Here is a 21,676-nt window from a genome sequence, read left to right as displayed (position 1 = left end):
TATCTGATGACAATGCAATAAAATTAGAAAGCAACGAGAAAGTAGGTTTCAAAAAAAAACAAAACAAGATAAACTCCAAAACTCTGGAATACAGCTAAAGATCCACAATTAGTTGGAAATTTATAGGCTTAAATGTATTTATTAGAAAAAATTTAAGAAGTTAGAAAAATAACAGAATAAATCCAAAGTAGAAGAAAAAAGATATGAAAGATAAAATTAAGGACATAGGTAAAAAAGATCTAACCAACATATCTGAAAGCTAGCTTTTTGAAAAGGCACATCAAGGAAAATGAGAGAAGGAACTTAAAGCAACATGAATAATGGACAAAGACCTCATGAAAGTTATTACAGAGATGAAAACGACTTTCAAATGGACTCTGAGCCACCGTGAAGACCCTGAAAGGGAATGTGTGGGATATAATTGCTGGGCCACCTTATCGACCGTATTTAAAGGCGTCCTTGGCAGGAGTCCAGAAAAAGGGAGGATAGAAGATGCTAGACAAGCTAATAATGATGCACCTGGTTGACTACTTCAGTTCCAGCTACATTGCATTTGTCTGTTTCCATTCAGTCACTCATGGATGACCTTGACTCTTGTGAGGTCGGCAGGAAAGACACCGCCACCCTTATGTTACAGATGGGGATCTAAGATTGGAAAAATTCAAAGACTTGTCTCAGATCGCAAGGCCACTGAATGACCTGGTGGGCGGACCCGTGGATCATCTGACTCCCAGGCATGTCATTCTATGTGATGGCACTGACACTGGCTGTGCCATGTTGGCACTATCGCCAGCTGCCAGAGTCAGCACCTAACGAGGTGTGATTGCAAACTGCCTTGTACAAGTGGGCTGCTGAGAAGTAGCTGCAGGACGGATGCTCAAAATCAACCTGAGATGAAAGCTGTTTCTCATGTCAACTGAGAAGTGAATTTAGTAATCCTGTCTGTTTCTATTCACTTGTTTCTAGCCCCCAGGACACCAGAGACAGGAGCCTCCTTTCCAAAAAAGGAGATACATCCTCCCTCCCCACAAGCAACTGAAGGGCCCCAGTGTTCTAAATCATCCTCCAGCCACTGCAAATTTTTGAAGGAGTTCCTGCTCTAACCCTTTAACTACCAGAATTCAAAATGGCACCCGTAGGCCATTCATTCAGTTGTCATGTCATGTATCAGTTTATGTAAAAAGAAGTGCTAAACATCTGCCACATGCAGGTATGTTAGGTGATGGAGGATAATGATGAATAAGACAGAATTCTTGATTTCAACTAATTTATGATTCAGCTGGAGTGGAGGGGATCAGCAGGTTCATGGAAATAACAAAAATGTTCCCCTCCTCTCTCCTACACCTTATATACCTGGTGTTTTGGATCAAAGTACATCATTTCAAAGGAGCTAGGGTGCCATTTAAATATTTTACAAATGCACTTGACCATGGAGAGTGAGGGTTGGCTGAAAGAGCATTTGCAAGTCCACCAAAACTTATTTCAACTGTGCACTCTTCTCTGAATTTGAAATGGAATAGGCTCTCCAGTGGCTCCTTTTCTAGTTATCTGCTTGAGATTCCAGTAAGCCCCTCTTGGGATCAACCCTGAGCCACTAGGGTGTTTCCTCAGTTATCTGCCCCTAATTCATATTCTTGGGTTCCCCATCAGGCATTTTCTCAGGTTCAGCCCAGCGTTCCATCTCCAGCGTTAAAGCGACCCGGGTGTAAACTGTGCACAGAAAGATAAATTGTTCTGCTTCTCCTCCAGCCACCCACTGCAAAAGCCTCTTCCCTACCCCTCCCAAGCAAATGGCTGGTTATTTTATTTAATTTTATTTTTTTAAATTTTTTATTTTTTCAGGCGAGGCAATCTTTGGTTGACCTCACAGACTGCAAGGACCTTGTCAGCGTACAATCCCCTATTTTTTATTTTTTACGCCTACAGCACCTAGTCTTCCTAAGTGGTCTCCCATCCAAGTACTAACCAGGACTGACCCTGCTTAGCTTCCGAGATCAGACGAGATCGGGCATGTTCAGGGTGGCATGGCTGTAGACTGGTTGTCTATTTTAAACCTGTGTTCACATTAGGTCTTCATCTTTCATCTTCCAGGCAGTTAACCTCTTCTGGATGGTTTCTATTTTAAAGGAACACCCACGCCCAGGAAATTTTTGAATATTTCTGGAAGGAAATATTCAAAGCCACTCTCAAGTTCAGTTGTCAGTCTTTCAAAGGTGTATCATGTGCCTCTTAAAATAGAACACCTAATGCAATGAGGTTTCACCGAAATGATTACAGGAAACTGTCACAGACACTATAAAGTCACCTTATACATATATAGAATGTTTAACAGTTTTGAAAAATGCCTTCATATTCTTCCTTCCGTGCATAACCACAAGTCTCCAGGGTGTGGAGGGCGGGATTATCACCGCTGTTTTAATAGCGAGAAGCAGGATAGTAACGTAGTTTAGAGCATGGGCCCCAGTGCTGCTCTTTGGGCCTCAATTTCTCTATCGTAAAACAAGGCTAATAATAACGCCTCATCGGTTATGTGGGACTGTGTAGAGCACTATGTGCCTGGCACGTACTCAGGGCCTTATCTGTGTCTGCCATTAAGAGTGATAAGGAAATTGTTTTAGGAGAAGTTTTCGGACTTGCTTGAGGTCCCCACACAGGTGCCAGGTAAAGCTGGGGTGGAATCTGTGCCCTAAGCCTCAGATGAGAGCTGTCGCCTTCCCCTGCTCCAGCAGATCTCGGCCCCTCTCAGCCGGGCATCTGCATGGATGGGGTCTCCGGGGAAGCCCACCTTATTCCATGTTGGATGGTGCCAGACCCTTCAAATGACATCAGACAGAGGGGAGCGGCCCCTAATGGCCTGAAGACACTCAGCACATCGCAGATGCTTATGGGCTTCATGATTGTTTATCTGCTGACCCCCAGGACAGCTGACGCTCTCAGAGTCACATGACCCTCCAGATTTGGTACAGGATGACTGCTGCCCAGGAAACAGCACAGGGCCTCTCGTGAGCAGGGGATACTTCTCGGGCCTACGGGGGCCTCAGAAGGCCTCTTGTCTCCTTTCCCAGCAGCCCCAGGGATTGACCTTGGGACCTTTCACTGTGCTCCTTCCCCTGGCCATAGCCCTTTCTGGGGAAGTCATGTGCAACTTCAGTATTCAGACAGGTGACAAACAGAGGTCAATGAGTCTCTGTGAAATTCCTGGATTCCCTGGGCAGAAAACTCCCTCTCCCATACTGGCTGCACAAGGTCTTCCAGCCCTTATTCTACAGCATTAATCACACCAGACTATCACTTAAGTAAATATCAATTTCTCCTATTTGAGATAGAGCTCACCAAGGACCAGGACCAGGCCTCATCCTGCGTTCACCGTGCATCAGGCCCCTGAGCCTTGCGTAGTCACAGCACTCAGATACCTGTCGGGGCGAAATGCCTTGCATAATAATTATTACAAATGACTATCCTTGTTCTCCTGGAGTGGGTGCAAGTAGGGGAATCCATGAAAAATGTCAACCCGAATCTGTCCCCAGTTCACTGTGACCCAGACATTAGGGGTCTTCCAGCAAAAAAATGTCTCTTGAGAATTACCAAGACTGGAATGGCTTTCTAGAAAACAATGAATAAAACAGCGATGCTAAGAGAATCAAGGAGACCAGACATGAGAGACCAGGACAAAAGGTTCAGTAAAGGCCCAGCTGACTTCGACGGGGGCAGAGCCACGCCCAGGTGTGGCATGCTCTGAGACTGGAGTGAAAAGTCCCCTCTCAGCTGGCGTTATTATTTATTGTTTATATCTCTTCGACTCACTGAATTGCTTTGGCAGAACAGCTAAGGGCCAAAACCAAGACTCTGGAGCCCTGAACAAAGCTAACTGTCAGAGCCCCCAGCAAGAACATCCCTGGGGAAGCCGTCCTTTCGCATCCTGGTGGGGCATCCCGCTCTCCACCCCCAGACCAGCCGTGGGGCGTTCAAGCCCCGCTAAGCCTCCTCCTTGAAGGCTGACCTGCCCCTTGCAGCATCTTGCGTTGCTGCAGTGGGCTCACACATCATCTAGGTGGCCTGGGGAACTTCTCTAGGACTTTGTATCTTCAGGGCCTAAGCAAAGCTATGACTCGCTGGGCTGGCATGTAGTTGGCTTGCCAAAAATATCTGAACTCAATTACAGACGTTCTCTGATTGGCCATGTTCAGAGAGTTTTGTTACTCTCTGCGTCGGCAAGGTTGCGAGGCAGCAGGCACTCACATGGGCTGCGGTGGGAGTATATGTTGAAATGGCTGCAACAGAAGGCACCGTGGTATGTGCATCAAAGTTAAAAATGCACATATCATTGGACGCAGCAAGTTCTACAACTGAAAGTATTACCACCTATGGAGCATTTCCACCTGCTACGTGCTGTTTCCGACACTGTGCGTATGTTAACTCATTTAGGCCTCACAAAACCCTCAAAGGTAGGCGATATGAGCTACATTTGACAGATAAGGAAGCTCTAGCAAGGAGACTTCAAATCATTCGTCCAAGATTTTCCAGCCCGGCATCAGAAGTGAGCTTAACTATTATACTACACTATATCCCTCCACAGCTCTGTATTATCTATTATCATTTAAGTATTATCTATAATAGCGAAAGTTAGGAACAACCTAAATATCCATCATAAGGGAAGGTTAAATATGTTACCTTTTTCTGTTCAAGGGAACGCTAGACAGTTGTTCTTTAAAAAAATTAAATAGAGTCGATGTGGAAGTGTACTGATGTGTTATAATCTCCAAGCTATAAAAATTTAACTTAGAACAAACGGCGTGCAGGAGCGTATGTGATCATTTGTGGGAAAATCCCTGCATATGCATGGGGTGGCTCTGAAAAGATATGCAAGAAGAAATAAAAACAAAACAAAATGATAACGCAGGAAACTAGAGGGAAGGGTTATGCTTTTCACTTTATACCTTTTATATCTTTGGAATTCTGTGCCACGTAAGTGAATTACCTATTTTAAAAAAAAAACAAAACTTAATTCAAAAGAACCAACTATACGTGCAAAGCTCATAACGGTTACCTAATAGAAAACAGTGCCAGATGTTTAATTCTATTACTAAGTGTCCACATCATTTTAAAGTCATTTGCTTATGCATATTTCTTCCTCTAACATCTAGCTCAGAGGCTGGCGTATTCTAGGATTCCACAAATGACTGTGGAATGAATGAATAATGCACATAGTGAGCTGAATCAAACAAAATTGGTGGTCATTGAGCTTCCTCCCGCAACTGTATGGAGGAGGGGTCTGTACTTATCTCTAGAGACCAAGCTCAAGAGGGACAAGCCAGGGAAGAAGCATGACACAGAATGTCCTTCAGAGCTCCCTGCGGACAGCCTGATATTGGACTTCTGGCCTCGAAAACTGTGAGACGATAACGTTTCTGTGGTTTAAGCCACCAAGCATGTGGTAATTCATTGTGACAAGCCTAGGAAGATTATACCGCCTACCGGGAGCAGGACAGAGAGACAGACAGGAGCTAGCTTCTGTCCTCTAAAAAGGCAGCGTCATGTGGGAGGGCTCGTGTGGGAGCGACCGATGTCACAGACAAGGAGGGAGGCAGCCAGCGGGCTTTCTTATCACTGTTAGAGCACGCTGAAGGCCTGGCTCTGGTCGAGTGCCCTTGTCTGCCAAGCAGGCTGCTCTCAAGAAGGGAGAGAGGATTCTTCTGACAAGTCTTGGTCTTTCTCAAACCACGCGGATCATTGCTCAGAACTCTATTTTCTTTGTGGTTTTAGCAAGTAGATTTGGTGGTGTTTTTGTTTTGTTTTGTTTTGTTTTGTTTTGTTTTGTTTTCAGGCATTTTGGCAGCTCTGAGGAGAAAATGCAAAAAGCCCATCAATGGCAGCATGTGTCACTGGGGATGCCGAAGCACGGAAAAAGGAAGAGAAATGTTCTTAATTAAGGCGGGAAGAGCTGAAGGTTACCTGGGTCTCTTCGATGCTGCCGTGCTGGCAGTGCGGGCCCTGTCCCTCACCTGGGCGGGGACACACCTTGCTCTGCTGGATACATTCTTCCAGCCTTAAAACCTAAAACGAAGAACAGAAACACTCGGCAGTGAAGCCAAGTCCTACCGTTTGGATGCGGTCATCACTCTGGGAAGCCGTTCTCCTGGGGCGATCAGTTCTGGGGACGGCGCCCCATCAGAGGAATTCCAAACATGCTCCTAGAGAGGCCATTTCTAATGAGCTGTTGCTTAGCCTTTCCAGAAGAAGATGAGCCCGGTGGGTTTCGAGCATCCCGCACCTCCCTCGAAATCACTTACAGACGTGTTGTCTAACTGGCGCCGTAGGGTGGTTTTCATCGGCTCTCATACCATTTCGCACTATTGATTTTTTTGAGAGAGTTAATTGGTAAAGAAAAGGAACAACATTTAAGAATTACACAGATAATATGAGAGAAGAGTGGCTAGACGGCGCTCTTAAATTGCAAAGCCCGTATCACAATTACTATTATTATCCAACTAATTGGAATGTCGATTAAACAGACTGGCTTTCCTGCTCTAGACTTGGAGAAGAACAAGACCAATGACTATGGAGGAAACTCAGGCACTGCTATCAGATCTTTGCAGAAAGCCTAACACTCCTCAGGCACCATGGGAGGGAAGGGGAAGGGACTGAGTAAGAGTGAGTTGGTAAGAGAGTAAAATATACTCTCCCAGGAGGTGTCATATCATGGAGGAAACAGCCACGTATTTATAATCACGGCAACATTCAGTAGACATCTGCACAAAATCACAGCGCCATTAATGGCACGTTTGGTCTGCTTCGGGTGTAGGCCTAAGCATTTTCTAGTCTTAACTCTTTTAATCCTCACAGCTCAGCTATGAAGCCGGTATTACTGCAGAGAATGTACAACAGTAAACTACCCAGCGGAGTCCAGGGCGCCCTTAGGGGTACTGACGGGTGAACAGGAGTTCATTAGTGACAGGCGAGAAAGGGCCTTCCAGACAGCAGAACCAGCAGGTGCGATGGTGGAGGGAGGTAGGATGTGCGTGAGGACCGAGAGAAGGTTCTGTGTGTGTATGGGGCGGGGAGAGCTGCGGGGGACCAGTGTGAAGGGCTAGATGAGACGGGCAGAGTCCTGGGGAATCGTAATGCTGAGTTAGATTGGGCCCAAATTAAGAAAAAAAAGAAAAATGGGAATTGTAGATTTTAGGGAAGAAGGAGTGAGACCTTAAGCAGAGTTGGGTTTTAGAGCACTAGTTCTGGAGTCAGCCGAATGAGCGTGGAGACAGGGAGATACATCACGGAAAATGGCAAGGCCGCCCGGACGTCTAGTTGGCTTTACATAATGATATTTGGGGAAGAAATAGTTTAAAGTTTATGGAATTACTTATACCGCATCTTGCTAAGGCTTATGAAATATTTAAACGAGTCCCGTGAGATTGTTTATGTGACATCTATGAGCAGGTAAAAAAGGGACAGAGGCGAGCCATTCGGGGGGTCTTGGCCGGGCACTGGTGTAGAGAGGGCAGAGCACCTAGAGGCTTAGGTGGTAGAACCCGCGGGACCTGACAGCTGATGAGACGCGATGGCGGGGAGCGGGGGCTGCGGCAAGGATGGGAGAGCGGGAGAGGGCCACGTGCTCAAGGGTGACTCTTCCATTTCTAGCTTTGACAAGTGGGTGGAGAGCTCATCTACCATTCAGGTGGTAGAAATGGAGGATGAAGAACAGGCCTGAGGCACCTGGTCCATGGCCGACCTCTGGGTCATGCCTAACCATCTGTAAACACTGGTTCTGGATGACCCTCAGCCATCAAGGAGGCAGCTTACTATACCAGAGGTGGTCAGCCCAGCGGTGAACAGTGGGATCTTTAGAGCCCCATTACCTGGGTTGAATCCCAGATCCGTTACTTTTTACCCATGTGACTTCGAGGAACATGATGTGTATACCCGTCACTCAGCCGAATGAACGGCACGTCTCAAATACAGTTGCAGCTCCTGCAATTCTCCTGATCCATCATCCTTTCTCCCGTCTAGAAATAACCACTGGTTCGAACTTGGTTGCACCATCCTCAGGCATGTCTCTAGATTTATCTCCATTTTATGTATTCCTAAACGATTGCTACCGTTTTGCGCATGGCTTTCTATTGTTAAAATGCCCCCCGCCCCTGCCCCAGAAGGTTGGCCATGGCTGAGGGACCGATTTCACGGGCTCCTGTGGGGTGGCAGACGCAGGGCTCACCTGGGAGGTGTGAGGGAGGACGGGGGAAGCATCATTTTGTCTAATGGGGCTCAGAAACAGACTTTATTTCCAGCCCCTTCCACTAGTTCTTCTCCCCAGTAACAGAGTCGACAGCAATTTTTAAACTCTGCCCTTGGTCTCTGGGTGATCTAGGCAGGTGGCCCATGAAGCAAACTGTTGTCCGTCTGGTCCACACCCGTTGCCTACCCCTTTCTCCCTCGCTCGCCTCCACCATGGAGGCCTGACAGCTAAATCCTTGCCTCCCCAGGCTGGCCACCTGACACACATATCAGCAATGGGGGCAGGAGTCAGCTGGGCTTCTGTGAATGCCTTTTGATTCCTGATGAAGTGGGCAGGCCTGGTCATCACGGATCCTCCCTGTTTCCTGGTTTAAATTTGGATGTGACAACTGGAGTGACAACAGACATTTGGAATCTGAGCCGACTTCTCCATCAGATATAGCAGACATGCAGTGCTTAGGGCCCATGACACTTTTAGGGGCCATGAAAATGTTTTAATTTCTTACAAAATCATCAAAACAAAACAAAACAAAACAAAACCAAAAACAAAAACCACAGCCTGCCTATATTCATCTTTATACCAATTCATTCATAAAGTATAATTTTTAATATTTTTTTTTGGATAACAGAGCCCCTGATGGCAAAAGTGTCTAACACCCACAAAAGTGATACCGAAGCCAAGGTGAAGCAGAGATCGAGAGAGCTGCCGGCTTACCAGGCCCGCTACCATAGAGCCGCAGAATCGGCACCAGCGCTCCCCTGCCTCCTTCTTTTACATGAGGCATTAAACGCCTCTTTGTTAAGCTTCTATAAATCTGGCTTTCCGCCACTTGCAGCTAAATTTATGCCCCCTGAGCCAGCTTTCTGGTCATGCGAAAGTTCTTTTGTTTCTTCCGAAGATGCTGAATGTAAGGAGGTCTAAGCAGTTTCTTGAGACTGCTGTCGCCTCAGTCACCCAGATGTCAACTCCCGGGGCCCAGAACCATCCCTCCCCAGCACTGCACTGATTAGGTACCTACCTCGAGCAGAGAATTCTGCAGCTTCACTTGCAAGGCCGCTTTCTCCTCTTCTAGCTGCTTTATTTCGTTTTCTGATTTCTTCTTCACTTCCTCCAACTGTGCTTCTACTTCCTAAATGATGATTAGGAGAATTAGCCACACGAGGCACAAAAACACGGACGGGACACACCCTGCCTTATTTCCAAAGGGGTTGGAAGATGGTTATGCGAGTCATAAAGTACTATAAGGGAATATAGGTCAGAAAGGTCAAAGAAACATGAGGTCCAAGAAACAGGTGTGAAAGCCATACCACCAAGTCTGATACATATTGGGGGAGGGTTGGGGTACACCCCTGGCTTTAAGTTTTGTTGTGTCAAGAAAAGAGAATGCTTGTACTGACAGCATTCGCAGTGTCTCATAAGTTAAACAGCCAGCCGCATTCTTGCTGCAGGGAAATATTAAAAGCAGAATGAAGTGTGTGTGTGTGCGCGCGTATGTGTATCATAAAAAGTAATACAATAATATTCGATGGCAGTGATAAATTAAAGTGCTTCTATGGTATAGCTGGATCTTTTTTATTTGTTTTGACAATCTCTGACTTTCGGGGTCACTTGGACTATATTTGATGTCATTATCACCATCTACCATCTTGCTGTTTTATCTATGTGCCATTTCTGTTCTCTTTTTACCTCTTCTTCTGTGTATGTTTGATTCATTTAATACTTTTTTATATTCCTTTTTTTATCTCCACTAATGACTTATTAGCTGTCCTTTTTTGAGGGGGGTGTGCTAGTGGTTGCTCTAAGATGTGTCTTCAATTGATCACTGCCATCAAATACTATCGTATTACTTTATTCAGGATACACAATACAGCCACACCAGAGGGCTCAAAGAAATAGTGACTCTTAACTCTTGAGGGGAAAATGCTATCTTTTTTTTAGTCCACAAACCCTAGATTTGGGCCTCTTCAAGGCTTTACCTCCTCCTAATCTGCATGGCCTAATTTATATCCTCAGTTTATAGGAATGATCTAAAAGTAAAACAAAACAAAAAACAAAACAGGAAGAAACACAATTTATTTCCCAAATGGACTCATGCCCCCTCATTAAAGCTGAAGTGGGATTTCTACACTCAGAGTCAGGCTTGGCTGACAGGTTACCAGGGCAACCTGCATCTCCAGGAGATCTACTGTCCCTCCCACGGATTCTGGCTCAGAATGGAAAGAGTGTTCGGCTGTTTATCTGAGAATTGGATTTATGTAGTCAATGGCAGCTCGTGGGAGGAAAATGCTTTCAATACGGCTGCTTCTTACCCAGCACAGGGGTGGGAAACCACGGGCTCTTGAATCAGGCTGTCAGATTTTAATCCAAGTGCCACCATTCGCTATCTGTGTGAGTTGATACATAACATCTTTGAGCCTCAGTTTTCTTAACTCTAAAATGCCGTTGGGAGAATTAAATGTGTTCGTAAGAATAACGTGCTTTATAAAGTATAAAGTATGGTGGGCACTAAATGATATTATCATACCTGATGCCACCCAGCACACACGGTAACTAATCACAGGTACTGCTTGTCAAACTTCTACTGTGTGCTGTGCACTGAGCTAAGAGCATATGTATGATACCATATTTAATCTACATAACAAGACTTCAAAGTACATATCCTTGTTTTCAAAATCCGGTTTCATAGAGGTCAAGTGACCTGGCCACGGTCACAGAGCTGGTGGGAGAGTCAGGACTTGGACCTGGGACTAGTCTAAGTTTCTCATGAGTTCATTTATTTATCCAACACGTATCTACTAAGTGCCTACTACCCTGAGCCACCGCACAACACTGCATTCCTCGGTGACCCGTGATTACCTTTCAGTGAGAACTCAAAGCTCAGAATGTCGGGTCTTGGATTACAAAGAGGCTTTCTTGTAGTACGGTAGGTCCCCCCTTATCCGCGGTTTTGCTTTCCACAGTTTGTTACTCATGGTCAACCACAGTCCAAAAATATGAAATGGAAAATTCCAGAAGTAAACAAGTCATGCTTTAAATTGCATGCTGTTCTGAGTAGCATCATGAAATCTGGCACCTTCCTGATCCTTCCTGTCTGGATGTGAATCACCCTTCTGTCCAGCATCTCTAAGCCATACACACTCCCTGCCCCTCAGTCACTTAGAGCCATGTCAGCTATCACATCAGCTGTGGAGGCATCGCACTACTTGTGTTCAGGTGACCCATATTTTACTTAATAATGGCTCCAAAGCCATTCACGTACTTTTATTACAGTATATCGTTATAATTGTGCTACTTATTGTCAGTTATTATTGTTAGTCTCTTATTGTGCCTTATTTATAAATAACATTTTACCACAGTTACGTATGAATAGGAAAAAATATTATGCAGGGTTCAGTATTATCCACAGTTTCAGACAGCACTGGGGGTCTCGAGATGTATCTTATCGGTCGTGTAATTAAAGCACCACCTACGTTCACAATAATACTTACACTTCGCTTTGTTCCTAAACATTCATACATGTTATTCGCTTTCCCTAGCAAACAAGAGAGATGAGGCTTTGGTTCCTTGTTACAGAGAGCCGCCTCCTTTGGTGGTGGGAAGGCGGAACAGTACCCAGAGGCTGAAAATCTCCCACACTGCAGGGCCACTGATTAATCACCTGCATCTCCCCAGTGCCTATTAGGCCCCAGGCATGAGCATGTGCGTCGTTTCGCATGGATTGCCTCATTTCATCCTCAGGAGGTGCTGTTATCATCCTGTTTTATACACGAGGAACCTGAGGCACACAGAATTTCTCTCTGAGGGGCCGGAGTTAAAGAGCTTTGCCGCCATCACAAAGACAGAGAGAGGGAGAGCTGGGCTCTGAGCCCAGGTCGGCGGCCGGGCCCGAGCGTTGGCTCTAGAGTATTTCCCTCTGTTTTCGCTGTGTAGAGTTCAACTTCCCCAAGTTAAACATTCATCTGACACGATTCTACTCCACGTCAACGACTCCTATGGTCTCGCAGTCTTAGGGGGACCCCATCTCCTTCAAAAGGCCCTGAACTCCCTTTGGTCTGAGAACTAGCTTAGCTCTGTGCGCAGCTGGAGCTCAGTCAACGTTTGGGGAGGGAAAGAAGAAATAAAGAAGAAGGGAGGGAGAGAGGGGAAAGGAGAAGAAAACAGAACGGCATCTGTGAAAGGGACGGCACCGTCTGCAGCCGCTTCCTCTCCGCCTCCATCGACGAGTGAACTGCTCTGATCTCCACGCTGTGCTTCTTCACCGCGTCATCCAGTCGCTTCAGCAGCTGCTCTTTGAGGTGTTTCTTCTCCTCCTCCGTCCGGTGTTTGATTTGACGAAGGTCTTCTTCATATTGTTGCTTTATGTACTCCATCTCCACACTCGCCTCTTTCTTGGTCTGCGAAAAGGAAAAGGGCTTTGTAAACCTGCCAGGGTGGGGTGAGGAGCCGGGGGCTATGGTTTCTCTTTTGTGCACCTTTTACAATGTTTGCATACTGACTTTACAGCCTCTTTCACAAGGTGCAGTATAGTCATAAGACTACATATTCGATGTTTATAAGAGACTTCACTTTATCCACCATTGGGAAAAGGCTCTTCGGAATAGTGTATCTGTTGTCATAGGATCGGATCTTTAGGCCCATACTACAGTGGAGTCCAAAGAATGTTTTCTTTGTTTGGGCTGTGAACATATAGTGGGAATTCAAAGCAAGTTTCCAGTTTCCCGGGAGCTGACGATAAGAAAGCGGGGGAATTCTGCTACGTTCTCAGTCTCCTAGTTGGCAGAAAGTCGGCTGGAATATCACACCCAAACATGCACCCCCGGAACCACGGGATCTGTCATCGTTGGGGATTGGCCTCTACCTGAAGCTCATTCCAGCTAAGCCTCCTGTGACTTCTCCGTCCCCAGGGCTGGGCCAAATACTACCTGTGCATCTGTGCCTCCATTCGTGCCTGGATTCTCCTTGGGGAAGTTCTGATCCTGCTGAGATTGGAGACTCTGGGCTTCCGAGTCACTTGCTTTCCCTGGGACTTCATTCTCTGAAACTCGCTCTGTCTTCACGTCACCTACAAGCATAGGTTTCGGCATCGTTTGGAACGCCTCCAAGCCCTTCGCCAGGTGGGTCCCCATTCTGCTATTCAAAGATTTTGCCCACCACTCCCCTATGTAATCCCTGCTCTGTGGCCTCCTGGCCCTTGAACATCGCCAAAGTGGGGACTGTCATCTTTGCCCAAGCAGCATCCCGAGTTCAAATAGTGGCCCAGCTCTTCCTTCTTAAACTGGTCATCTTCAAACCGTTTTGATTGTGTTTTCCACAGGTTAAAAAAAAAATCGAGCACGTTCCTGGATATAGGTACATCCAAAGAATTTAAATTTAAAGGAATTTAAAGGATAAGACAACAATTAAATATAACTAAAATTGCTGATTTTTAATTCTCATATTCCCCAAGGTATTCATTCCCTACCCGAGACCTCTGCTCTAAACCTCCCACCCACTTCCGGTTCCGACTCGAACCTCTCCGCCTCCCCTTCGAGCCCTCGGTACTTTCTTCTTTCCCGGACACTTCATCCTGCTGCTGCCCCCTGGGCTATGCACCTGACACCCAGCATGCTGTGGGCCGTAACCTCACTGTCCCATAAGCTCCTTGGAGAGAGAGCTCATGCTTCGTGCCTCTCCCAGTGCCACGCGGGTCACGCTGCAGATATTCCAGAACTTTGTGACGAGGGAGCACAGTGAAAGGCACTTTGAAGTCAGACGAACACCAGCTCTATCACCAGCTGGTTAGCTGGCCTTCAGCTAGCCCTTTACCCCTTCTCAGCCTCATTTCTTCATCTGTAACGTGAGATACCGACAACACCTACCTCACAAAATTAGTGGGAAGACCCAATAACATCACCGTGTGAAATGTTGTTAAAAATACAAGGTGTTGTCTAAGTATAGGGGGGAAGCCAGTGATGAGAAGTTCAGGCACTGTGGTGGGTCAGATGGGGACTATGTGTGGCAAAGCTTCCTTTTGCGTCATGCCTTCTACACGCCGTGTCGTAAATGGACTGAACTCACCCATCACGCCGGGCAGAGGAAACAACCCTGCCCCTCCACTCTGCTCCCTCGACAGTTCCAACACTGCCAGCAGCGCCGGGCCAAGCGGGAAGGAAGCCGGTCCAGGGCAGCTCACCTGGTTTCTGTGTGCCGTGGCTCCCCTGCAGCATCAGTCTGTCTTTGGCGACGGCCAGCTTCTCCCCAAGTTTTTTCGCAGTGCTTTTCAACTCCAAATTCTCCTGTCGAGCCTCCTTGAGCTGCACATCCAGGTCCTAAACAGACAGAAGGGGTCTCATTTCTCTGGTTGTAATTCTGTATAGAGACAGCCTTTGTACACAGAACCGACGTCAGGTCTGAAAGGTGAAGAGTGCACAGCACAGGCCCTTAGCCTCTGGAATTCAGTGGCTCAGGGTTCGCCTAATCCCTACTCATCCTCTGATTGGCTGTGTGACCTTGGGTGAGTTATTTAACCTTTCTGTAGTGAGAATCAAGTGAGATAAAGTGTCTGAGGCAGAAAAACCGCTCAGGGAGTATAAGGAATATTAGCTGCTGCTACTTTTAGAGATGGCTCTGGGAATTTGTGGGGCTCACCTAACTGACTTGTCAATGGTCTGGCTCAGTGCAAACACAAAGTCCCAAGGATTTTAGGAACACAATTTATTATAGAATTAGCAGGGGCTTTAGAATTAGGCCGAGTTCAAAAACTTATTAGCCATATGCCCAGCGAGGTCAGTCCTTAAGCCTCGCAGTTTCAGTCCTGTCTTCTGATTTGTAAACTGGAAGTCTCTAAGCTCTCTGAGGTCAGGGACCAGGTCCAGCTCACCATGTGCCTCCTGCCCATAGTCCCGGCCTGGCACATAGTAGGTGTTCAATAAATACTTGCTGAATGAATGTGGTTGAACTCAATGGAGATAATAATGCTCACTTTGGTAGAAGTCGCGTGCTTGGCGCAGTGCCCAACACACAGTAGGTGTTCAAAATTAGGGGCCATGATTATTGTCGCATTTGAAAGGCAGGAAGAGATTTCGCTTTACCTGAATCCTCTCCTTAAGCTTCTGGGCGTACTTCTTCAGGTCACTTATCTTGCGGCCCCTGTGCTCCAGATCCCCTTCCAGCTTCCTGACCTGGGCCTGCAGGGCCGACTCCTGCACCTGGAAGTTCTTGCGGAGGTCGGTCTCCTTCTCTTGCCACTGCCACAGGGCCTCGCTCACTGACTGCTGCATGGCCTGCCGGATGGCCTCGTTCTCCCGCTCGTAGGTGGCCTGCAGCTCCTCAGCCTTCCGGGCATAGTCCTTGCTCAGCTGCTGGTTCTCCACGCGCAGCCGCTCCACCTCCAGCAGGACCTCCCGCATCTCGGGGCCAGAGCCCGGCTCTGCCTTGGGGTCGGGGCTCTCCTGGGACAGCGGGCCCCACCGCGGCGCCTCGTGGCTCATCAGGTGCTGGAGCCTCTTCTCGTAGTCAGCCTTGAGCTCCAGCATCTCCTTGGACAGGGTGAGGACCCGCTCGGCGTGCTCCGCCTCCACCCTCAGCTCCCTCTCTTTGGTCTCCAGCCTGCACGTGGCCGAGTGGGCCAGCGCCTCCTGCGTCAGCCTCTTCTGCAGCTCCAGCGCGCTCTCCAGGGCCTGAATGCGCTGTAGCAGGGCCTCCTCGTCCGCGTGGCCCTGTTCCTGCAGGAGCCTGGCCTCGGTCTCCGCCACCGCGGTCTGGAGCGCCTCCTGGTGGGCTTCGCGCAGCGCCTCCATGCTGGCCTCCGCCTCATCCTGGCGTGTGTTCAGGGCATAGATCACCTGCAGGAAAAGCCACAGAGCCCAGTTAGTGAGAGGTGTGAGTGAGGGACGACGTGACCAGAGATGCTTCTCTTCGCTGGTGGCGACGAAGGCTGATCCCCACGAGCAGCGCCTAGAAGAGGCTTTGTGTGGAAGTGATTTATTAGAAACTGTCCCCGGGAGGAACCAGTAAGGGAACGGGGAAGTGAGACAGGGTGGAAACAAAGCAAAGGGGTGATGTCGCATAAAGGCCCACAAAGGGTATCTATGGCAGAGGTCTGTCTGCAGGAGACGTCAGGAGTGTATGGGCATCCCGCAAAGGGTTTAAAACTCTAACATGTTTTTGTTTTTTAAAACACCTTGGGATGCAAAACACTAGAAAACAGAAATCAGCAATATATAAAAACCACTTTGGGATGCAAAACACTAGAAAATCGAATTCCCACCATGACCAAGTGGGAATGCAAAGTCGATTTAACATCTGAAAATCGGTCAGTGTAATAAACTACACGACTTGAATAAAGGATGATAGAACAGAAAAAAGAAAAAAAAAAGCCACGTGATTATCTAAACAAACACAGGAAAAGCATTTGACAAACTCTAACATCACTTCATGATAAAAGCATTCACCGCATTAGAAATAGAAGGGAACTTCCTCAGTCTAAAAAAGGGCAACTATGAAAAACCCATGGCTAACATCGTACTCCAAGACTGACTGTTGTCCTTAACCCCAGGAACAAGACGGGGACCCAGTGACTGCGTGGAGAAGAGAAGACAGGCAGGCATGGCCATGGCGGAGCCCACACAGGAGGTGCCCATTCATACACAGCGGGTACTCATTCACAGTACTTACTCATCAAATGTAGCTTCCTTCTCACTTCTCACCTTATCCCCTTAAAAGGAAACGTCCCTTGTTTTTGGAGCCACGATCTACTACCCAACCCCTCTCCACCGCCCTCAACATCTGAAACTGTTGATCGGATTTTGAGCAGACCCACGCTTCTCTTGGGCTTCACCTGGCAACACTTCTGCCACTTGCTTGCTTTCACTCACCACCCATTAAACTGAACCATCAGAGAAAGTGGCCCGAACCGCATTTATAAATCCACCTCCCCTGGAGGGTACCGACTTCAGAATCCATCAAGGGACATGAATAATTCAGCAGCCAAGAGAAATACTGAGCAAGTTGGTAAGTCTTCCCAAGGGTTTTAGAAATCCATTGCTAATGGTTTGATTTCAGAGAAAATTTCAGTTGAGAGCCCGTTAGGGTCTTAGGGGTTGAATATTGTAGGTTTAACAAAGCTATAATTAATGGATTCTGAGCATCAGATACAGAGGCAGCTTTCCATCAAGTCTGGCAGCAGGAGTCAGAAGTGAAATGAAAAAGATTTGCTGAGTGCCCAGAGTCTAACTTTCAGTGAGCCAGGTAATATACGTGTTATTCTGCATTCAGCCTTCTAACAGCTCTGCAAAGTGGACATTCCCATGCGTATCCCAATTTTACAGAGGAGGAAACTGACATTGAATCGGGCTAACTTAACACTTGGGGGTGGTACAGCACGGCGCCTAAATTGAGGCTCTAGATCCTATTGTAACTCTACCTCTTTCTAGCTGTGTGACCGTGAGTAAGTTAATGAACCTCTCTGGTTCTCTGTCATCTCATCTATGACACAGGGAGAGCAATGCCTACTTCACAGATTTGTTTTGAGATTAAAATGACATAATGAACCTAAAACCCTTAGTAATGTTCCTAGCATAGAATAAACACTCAAGAAATGCTCTGTTAGTATTTTTACTATTATTGATATTATCAAAATAATACTAAAAAAAAAACCAATAAAATAAATTAACCAATGTTAAAAATAATGCTAAAAAGTGAGGAATGGGTCCCAAACAAGGCTGGACTCCTGCTAACAAATGGGCTTGGAATGGATTTCTAGATGGAGTTCAAAACGCTAATTAAAATCTCACTATTATCCATCAGAGAGCTGTTGCTAGGCGCCTCACTGCACATGGCATTGAACTGTGAGGTATAAGCTTCTGGGTAATTGAAGCCCAACTGTCTCCCAGACCAATTTAGATTGAGACTTAGCTGGAAGGTAAGGGCAGTCTCTCCAGAAGGCTCTTAATTAGAGCCCCTCCTCTTACTGGTCCAGGCCAATGCTCACAGACACAGACCTGCTTGCCTTCTAGGGCGTTTGCCCAGCTACATAAGATGTTGAACCTGGAAAGGGTCCATCTTGTCTTTCAAATCTCAAATGACTTATTTACAGCTTTTTGAAAAGCAAAGACCAGCGATAGCTCCCTTGGTTAGCCAACCTGGTCAGTTCAGGGCATAGATCACCTGCAGGAAAAGCCACAGTGTTAGTGATACTTCAGTGAATAAAATCAGTACAAAGAAATCATAACCTCTCTCACAGGAAATATTTTATAGAGAAGTAATCCACGTAGGAACACCAAAACCTGTAACCATGCATACAAACAAAATTGTGTGAACTCAAAAGCGGAAATAGCTGCTCTTCAAATTTACCTGTTTAGATTAGATTATTTTATAAATTTAAATTTTGAAAAGCAGGTTTCGTGTGCATATCTATATAGACATGCACATCCATTTGTTCCACATAAATGATATAACAATGAGTGCTAATGTTATTTTTACTTAGCACTTTCCAATTCACAAAGCAGCTTTACAAGATAAACCCCAACAGCACCAAACATAAATATATTGAATGCCCATTCTAAATGAATTTTTATTTTCTCCACTGTTCTCTGGGGGGAAAATCTCCTTAAACCTTGTCCAATCCGTTTATCGTACCTTCTGAATAATCCTCAGATAAGCAGTATGTTTCCAGCTAAATATTCTTGTCCAAACAATACATTAACAACTCAAAGATCCATTCATGATCACCTTTGCAAATTGTCTTTGCAGCCATGGATGAATTTCTGTGCTCCAGCTGTATGTGGCCTCAAGTACAGCAACAGGGAGTTCTAGTCTCAGTTTATGAGTTATGAGTAGATGTTGCTCATCTAATTTCTATACCAGCAGTGGAAAGGCTGCACTAGGTCAAGTTCATGGGCCAGACAATCTTTTGTCTCTGACTCATGTTACCAGGGGCCTTTGTGGGAGTACAGAGCCCATGTCAGCTCACCATGTCAGAGACCTCAAAGAGTCAGGAGTAGATTATTTAAGTTAAAATAAAAAGGATATAAAATTGAAGATGCAGCATGGTTCCAATTTTGTTTTAAAATCATACACACATATCAACATAGAAGAAGGTCAAGAACATACCAAAACATGACCAGGGTTATCTCTGGTTTCTTTCTTTCTTTTTTTTTTGCTTTTGTGCATTCCACAATTTTTTCGATAGTAAGTATATACTTCGATTATAATCAGAAAAAAAAAAATCTAGTTTTTTTTTAAGGGTTTGGATATACCATTAAACTATTCTGCATCAGTTAATCCAGAAGTATTTAAGCCTGAGACACAAACCCTGGAAGGAAAACAGATTCTGACAAGGAAAGATCAAGTCCTGAGGCCTCCTCCAAGGGATCTGACTTTGGCTGTGTTGCCTCCAACTGGCTGGTGAGAAACAGAAGTTGGTCTATTACGGTCTGAACAGCCCAATGAAGAATGTGTTGTCTTTTCCATCGAAGACCTTGATTCTAGGGGTTCCAGTTAGAATGGTGGAGTAGGTAAACGCTGTTCTTGCCTCCTCTCATGACCACATGAAAATTACGACGAAACTATAGAACAGCCATAATAGGTAATTTCCTGAAGTCTAGCTGAAGTTCTGCAACTGGGGACACACAGAAAAGGCCAGCTTGAGACTGGTAGGAGGGGTGAAGATGTGGAATGGGCTGGTCCCACACCTGCGTGTGGCGGTTGAAGACTGGGAGAAACATCTTGGCTTCCGCGGTCCCCCCAAAACAGTGAGGGATCCAGGATCCACACCAGGCTCTCCAGCTCAGGGTTCCAATGCTAGGAAGAAAAGTCACAATTTCTGGCTGTGAAAACCAGCATAGATTGTCGCTGAGACAGAGGGCTGCGGGAATTACAGACAGTCCTCTTAAGAGGCCTGCGAGAAGACTTATCCACTGACAGACTCAATTCTGGGACAGCAGTTTGAAAGGCACTGGGGACACACGGGGAGGAACTGAGTTGTCTGGCTTCAGAGTGAGGGCTGGAGGAGCAGCTTTCTCCCAGATAGAAGTGTTGGAAGAGGCCATTGTTTCTTGGTTGAGCCCTTCCCCACCCAGCATGCAGACTCAAGTAGCCGCCATATCTGAGTCTCCATCAATGTAGCTAACATTGGTTGCCCTGCCCAGATAACTCCCTGAGACCCCACCCATCCCAATGGGCAGACCCACCTAAGCCGTTTCCAGTGGCTTTTCCATACAAACGGCCTGTCTTGGCTCATACTGCGGACTTTCCTAAAATCTCTCAAAGGGTCACAAACCCCAAACAAGCAGCATCTGGCCTCAGCTAGCCCTGTGCCTCTTGCCAAGCAGCCCCAAGCCCAGCACTAGCAGCAGCTGGCCTTGGTTCATGGCTTGGCCTCTCAAGGCACATCCAAGCCTAGGGTGGGTGGTGGCTATCTGCAGAATTCTTGGTAGCTCATGCCAAGTGGCCCCAGGCAGGTCACAGGCTGCAGCTGAACTTGGCCTGTGGCAGGAGGCCCTGGCCTGCACACCTGGTGGTTGGATTTGGTCTGAACCTAAGCAGCACCCAGGGCCACATCTGAGGATGACACACACAAAGGGCAGAACTAGGCAGGCACGAAAGCCCTGTTAAAGTGAATCCTGCTCCATAGGTTCAGCCCCTCACTGGCCAATCGTCACAACTAATCAGCCTGAGGGTTAATCCCTCCCAACGACATGCAAAGAGCAAATGAGGCTCATTTACAACAGGAGGGCACACACAACCCATACAAGAGACACACCTGGAGCACCTGGCTCAGGTGACTATGGAGCCTGTACCCCTGGGCCCCACAGGATACTACTACATAAAGCCACTCTACTAAGACCAGGAGACTTAGGAGTCCTACCTAATATATAGAAAGAAGAAAAACACACACACACACACACACACAGGAAAAGCAGCCAAAATGGGGAGACAAAGAAACATGTCCCAAATGAAAAAAAAAACCAGAACAAAACTCCAGAAAAATTACTAAACAAAATGGAGACAAGCAATCTACCAGATGCAGAGTTCAAAATACTGGTTATAAGGATGATCAATGAACTTAAGAGTAGATGAACTCAATGAGAATGTAAACAAAGAGATAGAAAACATAAAAATGAAGATAGAAAACTAAAAAAGAACCAGTCAGAAGTGAAAAATACAATAACAGCAATGAAAAATACCTTAGGAGGAATCAACAGTAGATTAGATGAAACAGAGGATCGAATCAGCAATTTAGAAGGTAAGATAGCAGAAACAGCAATCAGAACAGTAATGAGAATCAATCCAAAAAAATGAGGATAGTTTAAGGGGCCTTTGGGACAACATCAAGCATACCAACATCAAGCATACCAACATTCGCATCATAGGGGTACCAGAAGGAGAAGAAAGCAAGGAAACAGACATACAAGCTCAGGAATTGCAGAGTCCCAAGAAAGACGAACCCAAGCAGGCCCACAC

General features: G+C 46.4%; 1 protein-coding gene and 1 pseudogene across 2 annotated transcripts in view; both read right to left on the bottom strand.

Annotated features, from left to right (window-relative positions):
- Positions 1–21,676, bottom strand: part of FAM184B (family with sequence similarity 184 member B) — an 86,068-nt gene that overhangs the window by 25,833 nt on the left and 38,559 nt on the right. For both annotated transcript variants that reach the window (XM_039838096.1, XM_039838097.1), the window contains 6 exons: positions 15,304–16,056; positions 14,406–14,541; positions 13,156–13,295; positions 12,421–12,627; positions 9,252–9,362; positions 5,953–6,054 (listed from right to left, as the gene is read on the bottom strand). In XM_039838096.1, the coding sequence (XP_039694030.1) occupies positions 5,953–6,054; positions 9,252–9,362; positions 12,421–12,627; positions 13,156–13,295; positions 14,406–14,541; positions 15,304–16,056 (1,449 nt within the window). The remainder of the gene's footprint in view (positions 1–5,952; positions 6,055–9,251; positions 9,363–12,420; positions 12,628–13,155; positions 13,296–14,405; positions 14,542–15,303; positions 16,057–21,676) is intronic.
- On the bottom strand, positions 1,918–2,036 carry LOC120583018 (uncharacterized; annotated as a pseudogene).

The sequence above is a fragment of the Pteropus medius genome, unplaced genomic scaffold (genome assembly GCF_902729225.1).
Source record: "Pteropus medius unplaced genomic scaffold, Ma_sr-lr_union100, whole genome shotgun sequence".
In the NCBI taxonomy this organism is placed as follows: domain Eukaryota; kingdom Metazoa; phylum Chordata; class Mammalia; order Chiroptera; family Pteropodidae; genus Pteropus; species Pteropus medius.
The sequence above is the reverse complement of the archived record's forward strand: the minus strand, read 5'-3'. Positions and strand labels throughout refer to the sequence as shown.